Source organism: Moschus berezovskii, chromosome 4 (genome assembly GCF_049115385.1).
Source record: "Moschus berezovskii isolate FMDL1 chromosome 4, NW_MosBer_1.0, whole genome shotgun sequence".
Lineage (NCBI taxonomy): Eukaryota > Metazoa > Chordata > Mammalia > Artiodactyla > Moschidae > Moschus > Moschus berezovskii.
Window position 1 is genome coordinate 87252099 of NC_142463.1, and position 15525 is coordinate 87267623.

Consider the following 15525-nt stretch of genomic DNA (forward strand, 5'->3'; position numbering starts at 1 on the left):
CTCCTTTGGTTCATAACTGCTTCCTCCAATGGTCCATCATTTTACTCTGTTTATCTCCTAATGGCATTTATCACTGGGTATAGTTATCTTGTTTATTTATGCTTTACTTGTTTTGTTTTTTGAACTCAAATAGCATCTTCAGGGAAGAGAATCACCTGTCCATACTTGTTAAGCAGCACTGGCCATGAAACCACAAACTTATCTCAAGATGTAATGAAGCTCAGGTTCTTTATGTCTTAGCACAGAAGGAATTATGTGAAAGGAAAAGTGATAGAGAGAAGTAGATTTATTAATATCCTTTGTAAAGAGTTTGCAAGAAAATGAGGCATGAGAGAATGATCATGTTCCAGGTCTCAGAACATAAGACCTTGGGATGGATACCAAGTGAGGGTCCTTGGCTTCACACAGATAAGAACTCAAGAGTAAGCCACAGTGAAGTGAGAGCAGAGACACACATGCTGTAGACAGAATGGGATCTGTCTCAGGAGGCAAGAGTACCCTGAAGTGTAGGGCTGGGTAATTTCATAGCTAGAGTGGGAAAATTATTTCAGCTACTTGGGGAAAAGGTGGGGATTTCTAGGAGTTAGGTTACCACCAATTTGGGGCCTTTTATGGTCTGTCATCGGAGAAGGCAATGGCAAGCCACTCCAGTACTCTTGCCTAGAAAATCCCATGGATGGAGGAGCCTGGTGGGCTGCAGTCCGTGGGGTCGCTAAGGGTCGGACACAACTGAGCAACTTCACTTTCACTTTTCACTTTCACATATAGGAGAAGGAAATGGCAGCCCACTCCAGTGTTCTTGCCTGGAGAATCCCAGGGAAAGGGGAGCCTGGTGGGCTTCCATCTATGGGGTCACACAGAATCGGACACGACTGAAGTGACTAAGCAGCAGCAGCAGCATGGTCTGTCATATATGTCCTGGTGGCTGTGGTGTGTATGACACAACTAATGTATTACAGTGAGCAAATAATGAGGCTCAAGGTCCACTGGAAGTCGAATCTTCACCACCTTGGGCCTAGCAGGTTCTAATAAGTTTTGTTGTGTCCTCAATGGCTGTGTCAGTCTTTCAGTGGCTGTGCCCTGCCCCCTTCCCTCCTGTCTTAGACACGTGCAGGCAGAGGAAGTATGCAGCTATTTGCAGAATGAAGGAATGATGGGTGAATTGCTCAGAAGTTTTCTGAGCCTCTGCCTGACACTGTGCCAACTGCCCACCACAGACTCTGACTCACACTCCTCACTACAATCCTGTGAGGTAAGGATCACCATTTGGGCCATTGTATAGACCAAAACATGGAGCCTCTGAGAAGCTGAGCAACCTTTTCAAACTGGAAGCTGTTGATGGGGAGGGTAAAATCCAGCTTTACTTGATTTCAAAGTCTCAGGAGCTGAGGAGGAGAATATATTTCATGTGCCAAGGCCACATTTCTTTAGGACAGAAAAGGAGGATGAAGGTCCAGCTGGAATGGAGGGAATGGGCAGGAGCAAATCAGCAGAGTCAGCCCAGGAGCACTCAGTACATCCAAGAATCAACAAAAGTCCAAGGTCTGGATAAAGCAGTGTGTGTGTGATTTTGAACTGTGACTGGAGATGAGGGGGTAAGGAAAATGAGGAGAAAGGGGCATCCAGGCAAAGAAAATAGTGTTAATAAGTATTAATTTGGAAAATGACAGCAACTTAGATAATCTGGTGGGACTGAAACAAGGAGGGTAATGGGGTTAGGAAAGCAAGAAATAAGGTTAGAAAGGCAGATAAGGGGCCTGACCATGAGTGTCCTTGTGTGGCTCCTAAAAGGGATTGCATTTTACCCTGTTACAAGCAACAGAGACCCACTCTCCAGTTTTAAACCCCTGAGCAACATGATCAGCTTTGCATGTTTGTAATATTACTCTGAAAATAAGTCTGTAGTGATTCAAACCTAAAGGCAAGTCTGGGAGACTATTTCAATAATCCCTGTAACGAGGGCCTTAGCTGTTTACTTCCTGGCAGAGTGAACAAAGGAATAGCTTTATCCAAATAGAAATGGGTTAGAAGAGGGAAGAAAAGTAGTCCAGTTTAAACACAGTGAATTTGATATGATCATAAGATACCTAAAGTGCCACCTACATACACATTTGAGAAATCCTAGGTTAAAGTTTTAACTGTTTTCCTCACTTTAGGACTTTTCAGTGCCTCCACTATGCTATATCCCACATGTAAAGGAAGGATGTAAGATGCAGTGTTTACCACACTTTTCAAACAAGAATATTTACCCCAGCCTATTAACAGTTCTCAGGACAATGGGGTTGCTTAGAAAATGCTGTTCCTAGAAGTTTCCAACTATATTAAGATTAAAAAACAATGAAGAGTTTTTTGAACTGGCTCAAAGGCAATTAGAAAGCAGACCAAATAAATAAATAAATGGAGCCTGAATAATCACTAAGGTGTAAAGAAGAAGCCTTGCATGGCTCAGGTTCTTAACAGATCGTAAGAATGGGGAAACCTGCCTAGTATTAAGGACCCCTGTGAAACATACTATCAAAGTGAAATAGATAAAGACATTGAAGTTGCTTAAAAAGTCAGCTCTGTCCAAAAACAAAGGAGAAAAATGCTGTAAATGATGCAGAAATTGTGTTAATAGACAATCAGACATACACATTAGGCAAGGCTAAACGCTGTTTCCTCATCTCTGCTTAAGTAGACCCAAATGAGGCTCTTGAACAAGCTTTCTTTGTTCAGGAAGGAATCACTGGAGAGCTCTCCCTTCATCATGTAATACAGGCAGGCCACCTACTGAAGGGGGTAAAAGGAGGTCTCTGTAGGTGGAGAGAGGTTGACTCTTCACAGTATCCCTGCTAGGCCAAGTTCGCTGGAGCCTGGCTGATTTTCAGGAAAAAGTCCAGGGCCACCTTGGAGAACAGAGGCCAGAGATCCTGAATGCTGTTCGGAGGATGAAAGTTGGTACCCCTGTTGGGGCTGAATAAGGAAGCCCTGACCCAAAGACTACTAGCAGGAAAGGATATCAGGAGTTCTTGGACAGAACTCACTGCACAGATAGGGAAATCTGGCCTGACCAGGCTCAATACAGAGGTGAGAATGCTGGGGGGCAGCTGGAAGCAGGTTTGGGGGAGGTGGGTGCTGAGCAGGGCATGGCAGCATCAGAGCTGAGAAAAGCACCACACAGGGCCTGTCTTCACTCGCGCCAGGCTGGTGGGCCATCGACTGGAGGTCAAGTTTCTCATGGTGATCCAAAGCAATACTGTATAGGGCCCAGTGGCCCACAAAAGCCCCAGAGACTCCTGAATAATTTAGGATGGGAAATACTTCAAGAGAGAAATGTCAAACTTCTAATAAGAGTAGGAATTTTAAAAAAATAATTTAAAAAGAGAGATTGTAATTAAATACCAAAATGAATCATGCTGGGCACATAGGGATATGAAAAAAAATGTTTCTAGTTGTTGATCAACATGGATGCACTAGCCAGCCAATAAGGAGTTTTCAAACTATACCAAGGTGAGGTCCCTGAGGCCACCCACACTCAAGAAAAGCTCAGGAGACTTTGGAAGGGTTTTCTTGTAACTGGGAAAGCCAGGAGATATACAGGTAGTAGGCAGCCATTACAGATATTCAAGTATCAGGTTTAATTGTGTTGGGATGCAATGGAAACCAGACTGTGAAGGGTGAGCTTACACACACACACGCACGCACGCACGCGCGCGCGACTGGAGAGAGAAAGGAGGATGTGGAGCTTAAACAGTCATCCAGCCACAGTGCTGAGAGCTGGCCTGGGGTATCAGTACAGACTGAGCAAGAAGAGACCCTTGTACCTTTCTTTCTATATACAGCCTGAAGTATACAAGTCAGGATGGGAAGGTTGAAAAAGTAAAAACACACAAACTTACAGGACACAGCCTGAAAAAATACTCTCATAAGACATGATACGGCATTACAGATGGGACAGAAATTTGAGCTCACAATACAAAGACAACGTGACGGCAGCAGGACTTTGCTAATAACCTATGGGGATGGGAGTGTATCATAAAGCCTCTTGAAGCAGACAGTAGAGATAGTTGCCAATTTCTATGCGACCAATAATTTTAAAGCCTTTTTCCATCAAGTTAACTATGTGTTCCTTGGTTTTCTCAGTAAGTTCAAATTTATTTTTAAATGGAAATGTATTTAAAGTGCTGAAGAACCAAATCACTTCATAACATAAACCTGATGTAGCTGCTAATTTGACTTATAGAGAAGAGGAAAAAAAAATGTGATGAGTGTTATGGTATCAACTACCTTCAGCGAAAGTGTCATTACAGATCTCTCAACTAACTATGCATAAACACACACCACACACATAAGAAACATATTCACAGAACAAAACTCCAGGAAAACATAAGGTATAAATAACCGTATGTGTGCATACACACTCACATATGTATTTTATAATTTGAGCCAGAAAGAATCAAGCTAGAGTTTCAATAAAATCCCACTAGATTCATCTTTTTAACTTTACACATATCCACAACCAGAGCTGTGAATGATCTATGATCCATCCAAACTATCAGTTTCAGAATGGACTGACATTCATTCAACTGATCACTTACTGAGAAACATGCCAGATATTGTACACCAGTTAACCCTACTCTCCCAATAATTCTGTTTGATAGAAATGATCCCATTTATAGATGAGGAAACTGAGGATTAGAAGAATGAAGTGATACCTACGTGGTCACACAGAATCCTACAGGGTTTGACTTCCTGGAATAGTTTTTTTTTTTTTTCAAATTAATAATTATCGCTAAGCCCTATTCACTTCCAGGTGAAGGATTTCACAAACTCTTTAAGTCTTTATTACCCTGATGTTTTAAGGTTATCTTCAAATCATTCTGTGGGGTCCAAATATATATATACTCAGCTGAGGGGGGCCTCAGGAGGATGAGAGTTCTCATCTGCAGAGGCATCATGCCTATTTTCTTGACCTTGTAAAGTACAGACAAACATGGGAAGGATGTCTGAAGATACAGAGCCTCTTCCAAACCTGAGAAGAATCTATGACACCCCTTGGGTCACTGGTAAGGAAAAGAAAGCATTAACCACAACGTTGGGACAGTCCTTCTGTTTAATTATTTACATGCCACAGAACAGAGATGTTCTAGAACTGTCTGCACATCTCCTTCTGTATATGAGGGAAGACACAGACACTACCGTATGGTTTCCAAGTTGTGTGGAATGCTGGTACCAGAAGAAAGGGTAAACCATCTACACAACTGAAATCACGTGACGAACAAAACCAGCTGATATTTTTGTTGCTCAGTCACTCAGTCCTTTCCGACTTTTTGCGACCCCATGGAATGCGGCACGCCAGGCTTCCCTGTCCTTCACTACGTCCTGGAGATTGATCAGACTCAGGTCTATTGAATCGGTGATGCCATTCAACCATCTTATCCTCTGTTACCCCCTTCTTCTCCTGCCCTCAATCCTTCCCAGAATCAGGGTCTTTTCCAGTAAGCTTGCTCTTCACATCAGGTGGCCAAAGTATTGGATCTTCAGCATCAGTAAATGAACATTCATGCTCAGTTTCCTTTAGGATTGACTGATTTGATCTCCTTGCAGGCCAAGGGCTTCTCAAGCATCTTCTCCAGCACCACCGTTTGAAAGCATCAGTTCTTCGGCACTCAGCCTTTTTTATGGTCCAGTTCTCACTCTGTACATGACTACTGGAAAAACCATAGCTTTGACTATATGGACCTTTGTCAGCCATAGGTACACCCATGTGAATGCGGAGTTTCAGGCCAGCTTTTTCACTCTTCTCTTTCACTTTCCTCAAGAGGCTCTTTAGTTCCTCTTTGCTTTCTGCCATAAGGTGGTGTCATCTGCATATCTGAGGTTACTGATATTTCCCCAAGAAATCTTGATTCCAGCTTGTTCTTCATCCAGCCTGACATTTAATATTATGTACTCTGCATACAAGTTAAATAAGCCGGGTGACAATATACAGCCTTGACGCACTCCTTTCCCAATTTTGAACCAGTCCATTGTTTCATGTCCGGTTCTAACTGTTACTTCTTGACCTGAATACACGGTTTCCAAGAGGCAAGTAAGGTGGTCTGGTATTCCCACCTCTTTAAGAATTTTCCACAGTTTGTTGTGATCCACACAGTCAAAGGCTTTGGCATAGTCAAAGAAGCAGAAACGGATGTTTTTCTAGAATTATCTTGCTTTTTCTATGATCCAATGGATATTGGCAATTTGATCTCTGATTCCTCTGCCTTTCCTAAAACCAGCTTGCACATCTGGATGCTCTCAGTTCACGTACTGTTGAGTCTAGCTTGAAGGACTTTGAACATTACCTTGCTAGTATGTGAGATGAATACATTTGTATGGTAGTTGAGTATATTTCTCTCACTGCTGGCTGAAAGAACTAAAGAAAGCAGACCTGTGGAATTTAAAAAAAAAAAAAAAAGGAAGACTATTTTGGCTCTAGTCACAGAAAAATCCAGATACATGTATTTGTCTTTGGGTACAGCATGAGTGTAGTCTCACATGATGCCACTAGGATCCTCCTTAGCTCTGCTCTCTCTGAACTGGGTTTGTTTTGAAGTTCATGTGGTTCCCAGATGGCTGCAGCTCCTCCAAGCCTCGTATCCACACTTCTCTGGGGGAGGCAGAGAGCAAAACAAAGCTGGTCCTGCCAATGTCTCAACACAACACATGATATAGGTCTAAACTGAGTGACTTGCCCCATCCCTTAACTCATCACTATGGCCAAAAGGATGGGATATTCTAACTGATTAAACCACCCAAGCTACATGATCAGAAAAGGAAAAAGGGTGGTTCCTCAAATGAGATCTGATGCCACAGAAGGAGGGAAAAAGACAGCCATGCAGGATGAAACAGATTAACACTATACCACAGTAGAAAGAACAGAGTTTATTCACTAATATTGCTCCTCCAATATCATTAATTCTTGCATTCACAATTCCAACCTAGAGTGCGGAGATGGGGTGAGAGGTGGGAGGGAGGTTTAAGAGGGAGGGGACACAGGTATATCTACGGCTGATTCATGTTGACATATGGCAGAAACCAACACAATATTGTAAGCAACTGTCCTTCAAATTAAAACAAATATGTTTTTTAAAAAACAGAAAAAATATTCCATCCCTGTGTTTACTACTGAAGCTGAAACACATTAACACTAGTAATGAGAGTTGTAATAATAGTAACAATAAGAGTAAGAACAGCTAATATTTACTGAGTATTGCATACTTTGGACCTAGATACTGTTTTTAAGCACTTAACATATATCATTTCATTTCTCACCTAAACTCAATTTATAGATCAGGAATTTCAGTTCAGTTCATTCACTCAGTCGTGTCCGACTCTTTGTGACCCCATGGACTGCAGCATGACAGGCTTCCTTGTCCATCACCAACTCCTGGAGCTTACTCAAACTCATGTCCATCAAGTCAGTGATGCCATCCAGCCATCTCATCCTCTGTTGTTCCCTTCTCCTGCCTTCAATCTTTCCCAGCATCACAGTCTTTTCCAGTGAGTCAGTTCTTTGCATCAGGTGGCCAAGTATTGGAGCTTCAGCTTCAGTTCTTCCAGTGAATATTCAGGACTGATTTCCTTTAGGATGGACTGGTTGGATATCCTTGAAGACCAAGGGACTCTCAAGAGTCTTCTCCAGCACCACAGTTCAAAAGCATCAGTTCTTCGGCACTCAGCTTTCTTTATAGTCCAAGTCTCACATCCATACATGACTACCAGAAAAACCATAGTTTTGACTAGATGGACCTTTGTTGGCAAAGTAATGTCTCTGCTTTTTAAAAGCTGCCTAGGTTGGCCATAGCTTTTCTTCCAAGAAGCAGGCGTCTTTTAATTTCATGGCTGCAATCACCATCTGCAGTGATTTGGGAGCCCAAAAAGATAAAGTCTCTCACTGTTTCCATTGTTTCCCCATCTATTTGCCATGAAGTGATGGGACCGGATGCCATGATCTTAGTTTTCTGAATGTTGAGCTTTAAGCCAACTTTTTCACTCTCCTGTTTCACTTTCATCAAGAGGCTCTTTAGTTCTTCTTTGCTTTCTGCCATAAGTGTGGCATCATCTGCATATCTGAGGTTATTGGTATTTCTCCTGGCAATCTTGATTCCAGCATGTACTTCATCCAGCCCAGCATTTCACATGATGTACTCTGCATATAAGTTAACACACAGGGTGAAAATATATGCAGCCTTGACATACTCCTTTCCAGATTTGGAACCAGTCTGTTGTTCTATGTCCAGTTCTAACTGTTATTTCTTGACCTGCATACAGATTTCTTAGAAGGCAGGTAAGGACTGGGGAAACAGACTCCTGGAGGGCACAAACAAAACCTCGTGCACACTAGGACCCAGGAGAAAGGAGCAGTGACCCCACATGAGACTGACCCAGACTCGCCTGTGACTGTCCAGGAGTCTCTGGCAGAGGCATGGGTCAGTGGTGGCCTGGTGCAGGGTCAGGGGCAATTGAGTGCAGCAGTGCGTACACAGGACCTTTTGAAGGAGGTCGCCATTATCTTCATAGATAAGGAAACTGAAGCTCAAATAGGTTAAGCAGTCTTGCACAAGATCATATATTATACAGAATGTAACCAGAATGCAAACTGCAATTCAACTCAGAAACGACATTCTTCTACAAAAATATGACACTACCTTTTCTCAATAACTTTTAAACCTGAATCCCCAACCCACCCTTAAGCTAATGCTCTAAACTATAGAAGGTGCCTGTCCCGAACTTGAACATACAGAAACTACCCTATCACTATTAAAATCAACTGGCACTACCTTCAGTCAGGTGTGATTCTGTGATTCAAGAAAACATGCCACCTTACACTTGCCAGGTGCTTTATAACATTTGAAACAACAGATGCGACATCTGCGGGTAGAGGGAAGCAGGCCTTTACATCCACCCAGAGCCGTCAAGGGAAGGAACTGACTTCATCACTCATGTGGACAGCAGCAGCCGCCTGATTTCTGTTACTCACTAGAAATGGTCTCATTAAAGAAAAATCCCATGTGTTTCCGCACTGTAAATGTGCCAACAGATAGCTCAGTAGGAGATATTTCCAAACAATAAAAGTGTTCATCAGAAAATGACAATCTGAACAGAGGAACTGAAAATCCGTTACATGCAACATGAAAGTGAGCCAATTTACGGATCCTGTTGCAACATAAAAAGTAATATAATTAATAATTTCTAACATTCCTGGTGAGAAAGGATTTTTTAAATTATATTTTCTGAAGCAAAGGTGTCAATTAACAAAATTTATTTATTTTTCTTGCTGTTACTATAAAGCCAGAGAAGGAGCCAATCTTTTTAAAAAGAAAGTAAATGACTTTTCACAAAAAAACAAAAACACAGGCAGAAATAGGTGGTGAAAAGTGAAAGTGTTAGTCGCTCAGTCGTGTCTGACTCTTAGCGACCCTATGGACTGCACCCCACCAAGCTCCTCTGTCCCTGGAATTCTCTAGGCAAGAATACTGAAGAGGGCTGCCATTTCATTCGCCAGTGGATATTCCTGACTCAGGGATTGAACCCAGGTCTCCCACACTGCAGGCAGATTCTTTACTCTCTGAACCACCAGGGCACATAAGCTCTGACAACCTGAGAGCAGAGACAAGACTCAGCAGGGTCAGGCCAGGACTCTACCTCTGGTAGGAACCTCGTTCAGCACAGCTGACCCTTGAACAACACGGGGGAGGGGGTTGTTGGGGCACGGACCCTCCCCACAGTCGAAAATTTGAGTATAATTTACAGTCAGCCCTCCGTATACATGTTTCCTCCATATCCACAATTCTGCACCTGTGGATTCAAACAACACAGATCATGTAGTACTTACTGAAAAAAAATCTGCTGTAAGTGGGTCCAAGTAGTTCAAACCTGTTATTCAAGAGCCAACTATATTTAACAACCCTCAAATTCAGAATGAACCTTAAGACCTCTCTCTGCTGACTTATGAATGAGTTCAAGCTACTCAACTCATTTTACAACCCTGTGTGATTTTTATAACCAATGTACTGAAAGTGTTCAGAACTATTCTAATTTTTGTTGGCATGTAAGTTTGAACCAATACTGTATTTTCAGTGAGTTAAGAGCTCAGTACTAGAAATTAAAGGTAACACTGAAAGGCTAAATTATCATAAGCCCTTCTAGAGCAAAATGTATGCTCTTCACTATCTCAAAAGTGAAAGGAAAATTACTTATTCATGTGAACACATGCAGTATCCTAAATCTAACTCATGCAGTATCTTAAATCTTTCCTCTCTTTCTAAAGATGAAGCATAATTAATTCCAAGTGACAAATTGCTTGTGCTTTTTTATTTAATACATTCCTTTGGTTTTTCTCCTGTGAGTTCATCCTTTTCCTTAGGCAAGCATCAGCACAGCACTGAGACCCAAGATATAGGCACAAACAAGAAAAGCAGAAGGCTGGGAAGTCAGAATTCTGAGCTCCAGATCTTGCTTGATCCCGAAGTAAAGCAACCTTGAAGTCACCATTTAACCTCCCCACCCTCCCGGTTTCCTTATTGGAAAAGCCGGAACACTTGCTTCCTTCCTTCACCAAGACTATTATGAGAATCAAATAAGCTCAGTGATCTGAAGCAATCTCCAAGCTTCAAAATGCTATTAAAAAAAGAAAAACAATAGGTACTCTTATTGCAAATAATACATTTCTAGGTGAAAAGGTACCAAACATACATGGATCCTAGATTCACTATTTGTATGAACGAAGGTAGACAGGGAGCACACAGAAAGAGATTTTTTATTTTAAGTTAATGAAAAATTTTAATTACACTTCAAGGAACAGAGAGACACAAACTAACCTGTCTACATCCTGTTAAAATTGATAACCACAATACCAGAAATTATTTTGTCTCTAAATTAACACTCTATTTGTGTTTCTTAACTTAAAGATGTTAAACTGCATCAACTGTCCAAGTTTCACCACTTATAATCTAGCATCTGCAAATGGGTACAGTAATAGGACCTTCACATTTACTGTGTGCTTAGTCACTCAGTCGTGCCTGACTCTTTGGGAACCTTTGGATTGCAGTCCGCCAGGCTCCTCTGTCCATGGGATCTTTCAGGCAAGAATACTGGAGTGGGTTGCCATTTCTTCCTCAAAGGATCTTTCAGACCCAGGGATCGAACCTATGTCTCCTATGTCTTCTGCATTGGTGTCAGATTATTTACCCACTGAGCCATTGGGAAAGCCCTGTATTTTCACAGCAGGATTGATATGAGAATTGAGTTTATACTTGCAAAGCACTTAGGACAGTGCCTGCCAGGGTACTGGCTATGGGAGGTTTGTTCTCCTGTGCAGCAGTGGAGAACCATTCATATCTGGGGTCAAACCACTGCTCCAATCTCTACTAGATGAAATGTGGATTTCAGACACAGGTGTGCTCATCTGTACAAGGAGGCAAACAGTACAGGTACTTACACCTCATATGAAGATTAAAAAATATATTTGAAGATTGGAAAGATACCTGCTACATCCAAAGTGTTCAGTAAGTGGTGGCATTGGTGGTTTTGCTTAGAATAATAATGTTTAATAGTAGTAATACTGGTGAATTACTGAACCCCTTAAATTCTTTAACTTTCAGTGATTTAGCTTAAATACAGTTCTGAAACAATAGTTACATGAATCTTGGCAGTAGCAAAATTGCATGTGATTTTAAAATGGTAAACATAGGAATAAGCTCTCATCCGCAACCTCAAGTTTAATTCTGCTTCAGACTTACCACTGCCAAAATATTTTAAAAAGTCAGAACTACAATAATGTTTGAGAAACATATGGTTAATTCCTTTCCATTTAACTTTCTATAACCTCAGCTCTCCTACAAAGGTTGCACTGTCTAACTAATCTAGTGCGCAACATTATTCCACTAAAGCAAAGCCACGCTTTTCCAAACAATTTTGATGACTTCCCAGTCTTTGTAAACACCATCTTTGTTTGTGAAAATGCCAAAAAATAAGGGACAAACTTTATGAAAATCTTTTACAAGTCAAGACTTTTCTTTCATTTTTCATTTCCCCAATTCATTTTCATTTTTCATTTCCCCAAATAACAGGAAGAAAATAAAGGAAAACGGAAGAAGATTAAAAAAAAATAAGAGGAAACGTCAAATAATAGCAAAAGATATCTTTATAAACTGATAAGGCATTTTTCTGGGGCGAACAAACTAGAGAACTACCCACTTCACCAGGGGTTCTATCTGACTTCGCTCCATCTTCATGGCTCCACTTCATGGCTAAAGACAAACGTGCCACCACCTCTTTACAAAAGGAGCCTTTGCTTTCAGTTCCTTGTAATTGTCATCATATGTTATCCTCCAACACACTGCTGGACCTCAAGACAACAAAATCACAGCTGGCCAGAGAAAAGAGGAATTCTAGAAACCATGTCCTTATACCTATTTCCTTTTGCACAGACTACTAAGCGGGCAGGTGGTCTGATGATGGAGGAGACTGCTGACATTCAGAAGATCACAAAGTGACCAAAAGCAAACCCAAGCCTTCTGTCTCCCTGGACAGGGGGGCTTTCCCATACTTGTTGCAGGTCAGCATTAAATTTCTTACATTTCTGCTTCAAATTTGTGCTATTCATTCCCATTGCCAAGCAAACCAATCCACTGCTTGGTTTTTATTTTACAATCAAATATGACGATGTAAAAATCAAATTAAGTATCACTCTCAAACAGCCTTTTGATGAGATACTAGCATGTGAATTATCAGAGTAAGATCAAATTTCTCAGTATTGTTTAGGTTTTTTGTTTCTTCCCTGCTTCTGTATTTTCATAATGCAATTACATCAAGAGGGGTTACCTAACTGCCCTTATGCTTAATCACTTCAAAATAAATTAATTTAACTTTTGATAGGATGATTCCTATCCTTTTTCTTTCCATTCTTTTAAAAGGTTGTCAGCTATTATGCACAAATGCTTGGTGTACATACAATAAGAGCAAATATTAAAACCGATTTACACCTAGTAGAGAATGGACTTGTGGACACAGTGGGGGAAGGTAAGTGTGGGAAAAACTGAGAAAAGTAGCACTGCCATATGTACACTATCACGTATAAAACAGTTACTGGGAAGTTGCTGTGTACCACAGGGAGCCCAGTCTGACACTCCCATGACCCAAAAGGGTGCGGTGCAGGGAGGGGAGAGAGACTCAAGAACAAGGGAATATATAGATAATTACGACTGATTTGCATTGCTGTACAGCAGAAATCAACACAACATTGTAAAGCAATTTTCCACCAATTAAAAAAGAAAAGGAAAAAAGAACCAATTTATACATGACAAATACCACTGAAATCTAAAAATCTAACATGTATCTCCTGAAATCAAGGCAGCAACAGTTATTCAACAGTCTCATACATTTCAGTAATTTCATGTCCTCTGCAAGTCACTAACCCAAGTGTCAAACAGACAACAGAACATTCTCAGCTTCCAAATATTAAGTGTCCTTCATTTTTGGAGAAGTCTGGAAGGACAGAATACTGGTCCTCAGTTATGACAGCCCAAAAAACTACCTAAAAGAAGGAAAATAGTAGTCCTGCTTTCTGAGATAACCAACAGGAAAAGTTATATCTGGATAAAAGATTCCCCTCATACTGCTTTACATAAAAAAACAATAATAATGATAATTCTACTGTCATTTGTACATTTGTTCTTTTTTTTGGCTAAGCCACCAATATGTAAACTTTAACTACATAATGCCCACACCACTTCAGTCACATGTCGTACTTCAAGATAAACAACAGTATTTGCTAAAGTGTTCTCAAGTTTAAAAATACATTAAAAAATAAAAAGTAATTACCTTTCCGAAGTCACGGACATCAAACAGGTCAAATGCCTCGAACAGTTCACTCTTTCTCATTCCAAATGTCTCACAACAGGCCATGAGGAATGTCCTTATGTTCTTCAAACAGAGAAACTGAGGAATGGGAAATAGCTATTAGTACACAGTGACTCATTCTAAATGCTACCTATCCTCTGTCACACCCAGAATGCTGAGAAAATGCCAAGGAAGAATCCATCTGCCCTTGCTGGTGTTTCCCGTCACCCTGTCAGCAACATTTAATGATGACCCACTCTCTCCCAGGCACCGTGACATAGGTGCCTGTGAACAAGGCAGACAGAAGTCTGCCCTCATGATACTTACAGTCTAACAAGAGGAGACAAACAAGAACCAACTCAGCAGCAAAAACAAAAAAAGTAACTATTTTTACTTTTGTATGGTGGTAAGGGCAATAGAGAAAACTAAAGCCAGGAGAAGGGATCAGGAGAGCTGGGGCAGGTGGAGGGAGCCTCAGTGAGATGGTTAGAAGGAGTTGGCGGGAAGAGGATGGATAAGCAGGGAAGCTGTGAAGGTGGGGAAGGAGCCACCACGCAGAATTACAGGACAGAGTATTCAGCATTAAGTAGCATCCTATGTCAAGGTCCTGAGGTGGAAGCTTCTGAGGTTATGTCTGAGGAAGGGGTCAAGATGGACAGAGCAGAATGTATGACAAAGAGAAAGGTAGGAGGTGAGCTGGAAAGGCAGTGAAGTCAGATGAGAAAGGACCCTGCTGGACAGGCTTTTACTCTGACTGAGATGGGAAGTTACTGGATACCTTGGGACAGAACTGGGATATGATCTGATATTTTAAAGTGTTTTTTCTTTCTTTTAAAAAAATTTTATTGAAGTATAGTTGATTAACAATATTATATTAGTTTGCAGGTGTATAACATAGTGATTCAATCTTTTCTATAGATTATACTCTATTTAAAGTTAAAATTTGTTGGCTATATTCTGTGTTCTCTACAAAATATCCTTGTAGCTTATTGTTTTTCTAGTACTCTATATTAAAAATACTAATACTACTATTCAACAAATGATTGATATAAAACATTTAAATAAAATTAGCTTTGGTACTAAGTCTTTGAAAACTAATATGCATTGTATACTTACAGCATATCTCAATACAGTTGTTATTTTTTGTGGGGGGAGAGGTTGTGCTACATGGTTTTGTGGGATCTTAGTTCCCCAAAAAGGGACTGAACCCATGCTCTTGACAGTGAAAGCATCCTAACCACTGGACCACCAGGGAATTCCCAGCATATCTCAATTCAGACTAGCCCCATTTCAAGTGCTCCATAGCCATATCTGGTTAGTTGCTGTCATAATGAACAGCATGGTGCTAAAGTTTCAGGTGTAGGTTTGTAAACAGGCCCCTCTCTTTTATTCAAAATATGCACAGATGCATCAAGTACAAACTTCTCACCTGAGCTTTTAAGATCCTCTGTTATGTGCCCCACCGTGCAGTCAGGCTGGTCTCCTCCTTGGGGCTTTCTACGCCATGCTCACTCCTGCCTCTCTGCTTGAACTCTGCCACTCCTCTATCCAATAACCCTCTCTCTTTTCCCTTTTCTGTTCTAACACCCAGCCCAGCTACTGTTCCAACTCCTCCTGGACTACAGCAGTTTCTACTGCTCTTTTATCAGAGCCTTTTTTTTT

At 41.0% G+C, this 15525-nt stretch overlaps 1 protein-coding gene across 3 annotated transcripts in view; it reads right to left on the reverse strand.

The window, feature by feature from the left end:
- VAV3 (vav guanine nucleotide exchange factor 3) overlaps nt 1-15525 on the reverse strand; it is a 457960-nt gene that overhangs the window by 349250 nt on the left and 93185 nt on the right. For 2 of the 3 annotated variants that reach the window (XM_088835531.1, XM_088835532.1), the window contains exon 2: nt 13846-13962. The exons of the other annotated variant lie outside the window; for it this stretch is intronic. In XM_088835531.1, the coding sequence (XP_088691657.1) occupies nt 13846-13962 (117 nt within the window). The remainder of the gene's footprint in view (nt 1-13845; nt 13963-15525) is intronic. 3 annotated transcript variants of the gene reach the window in all.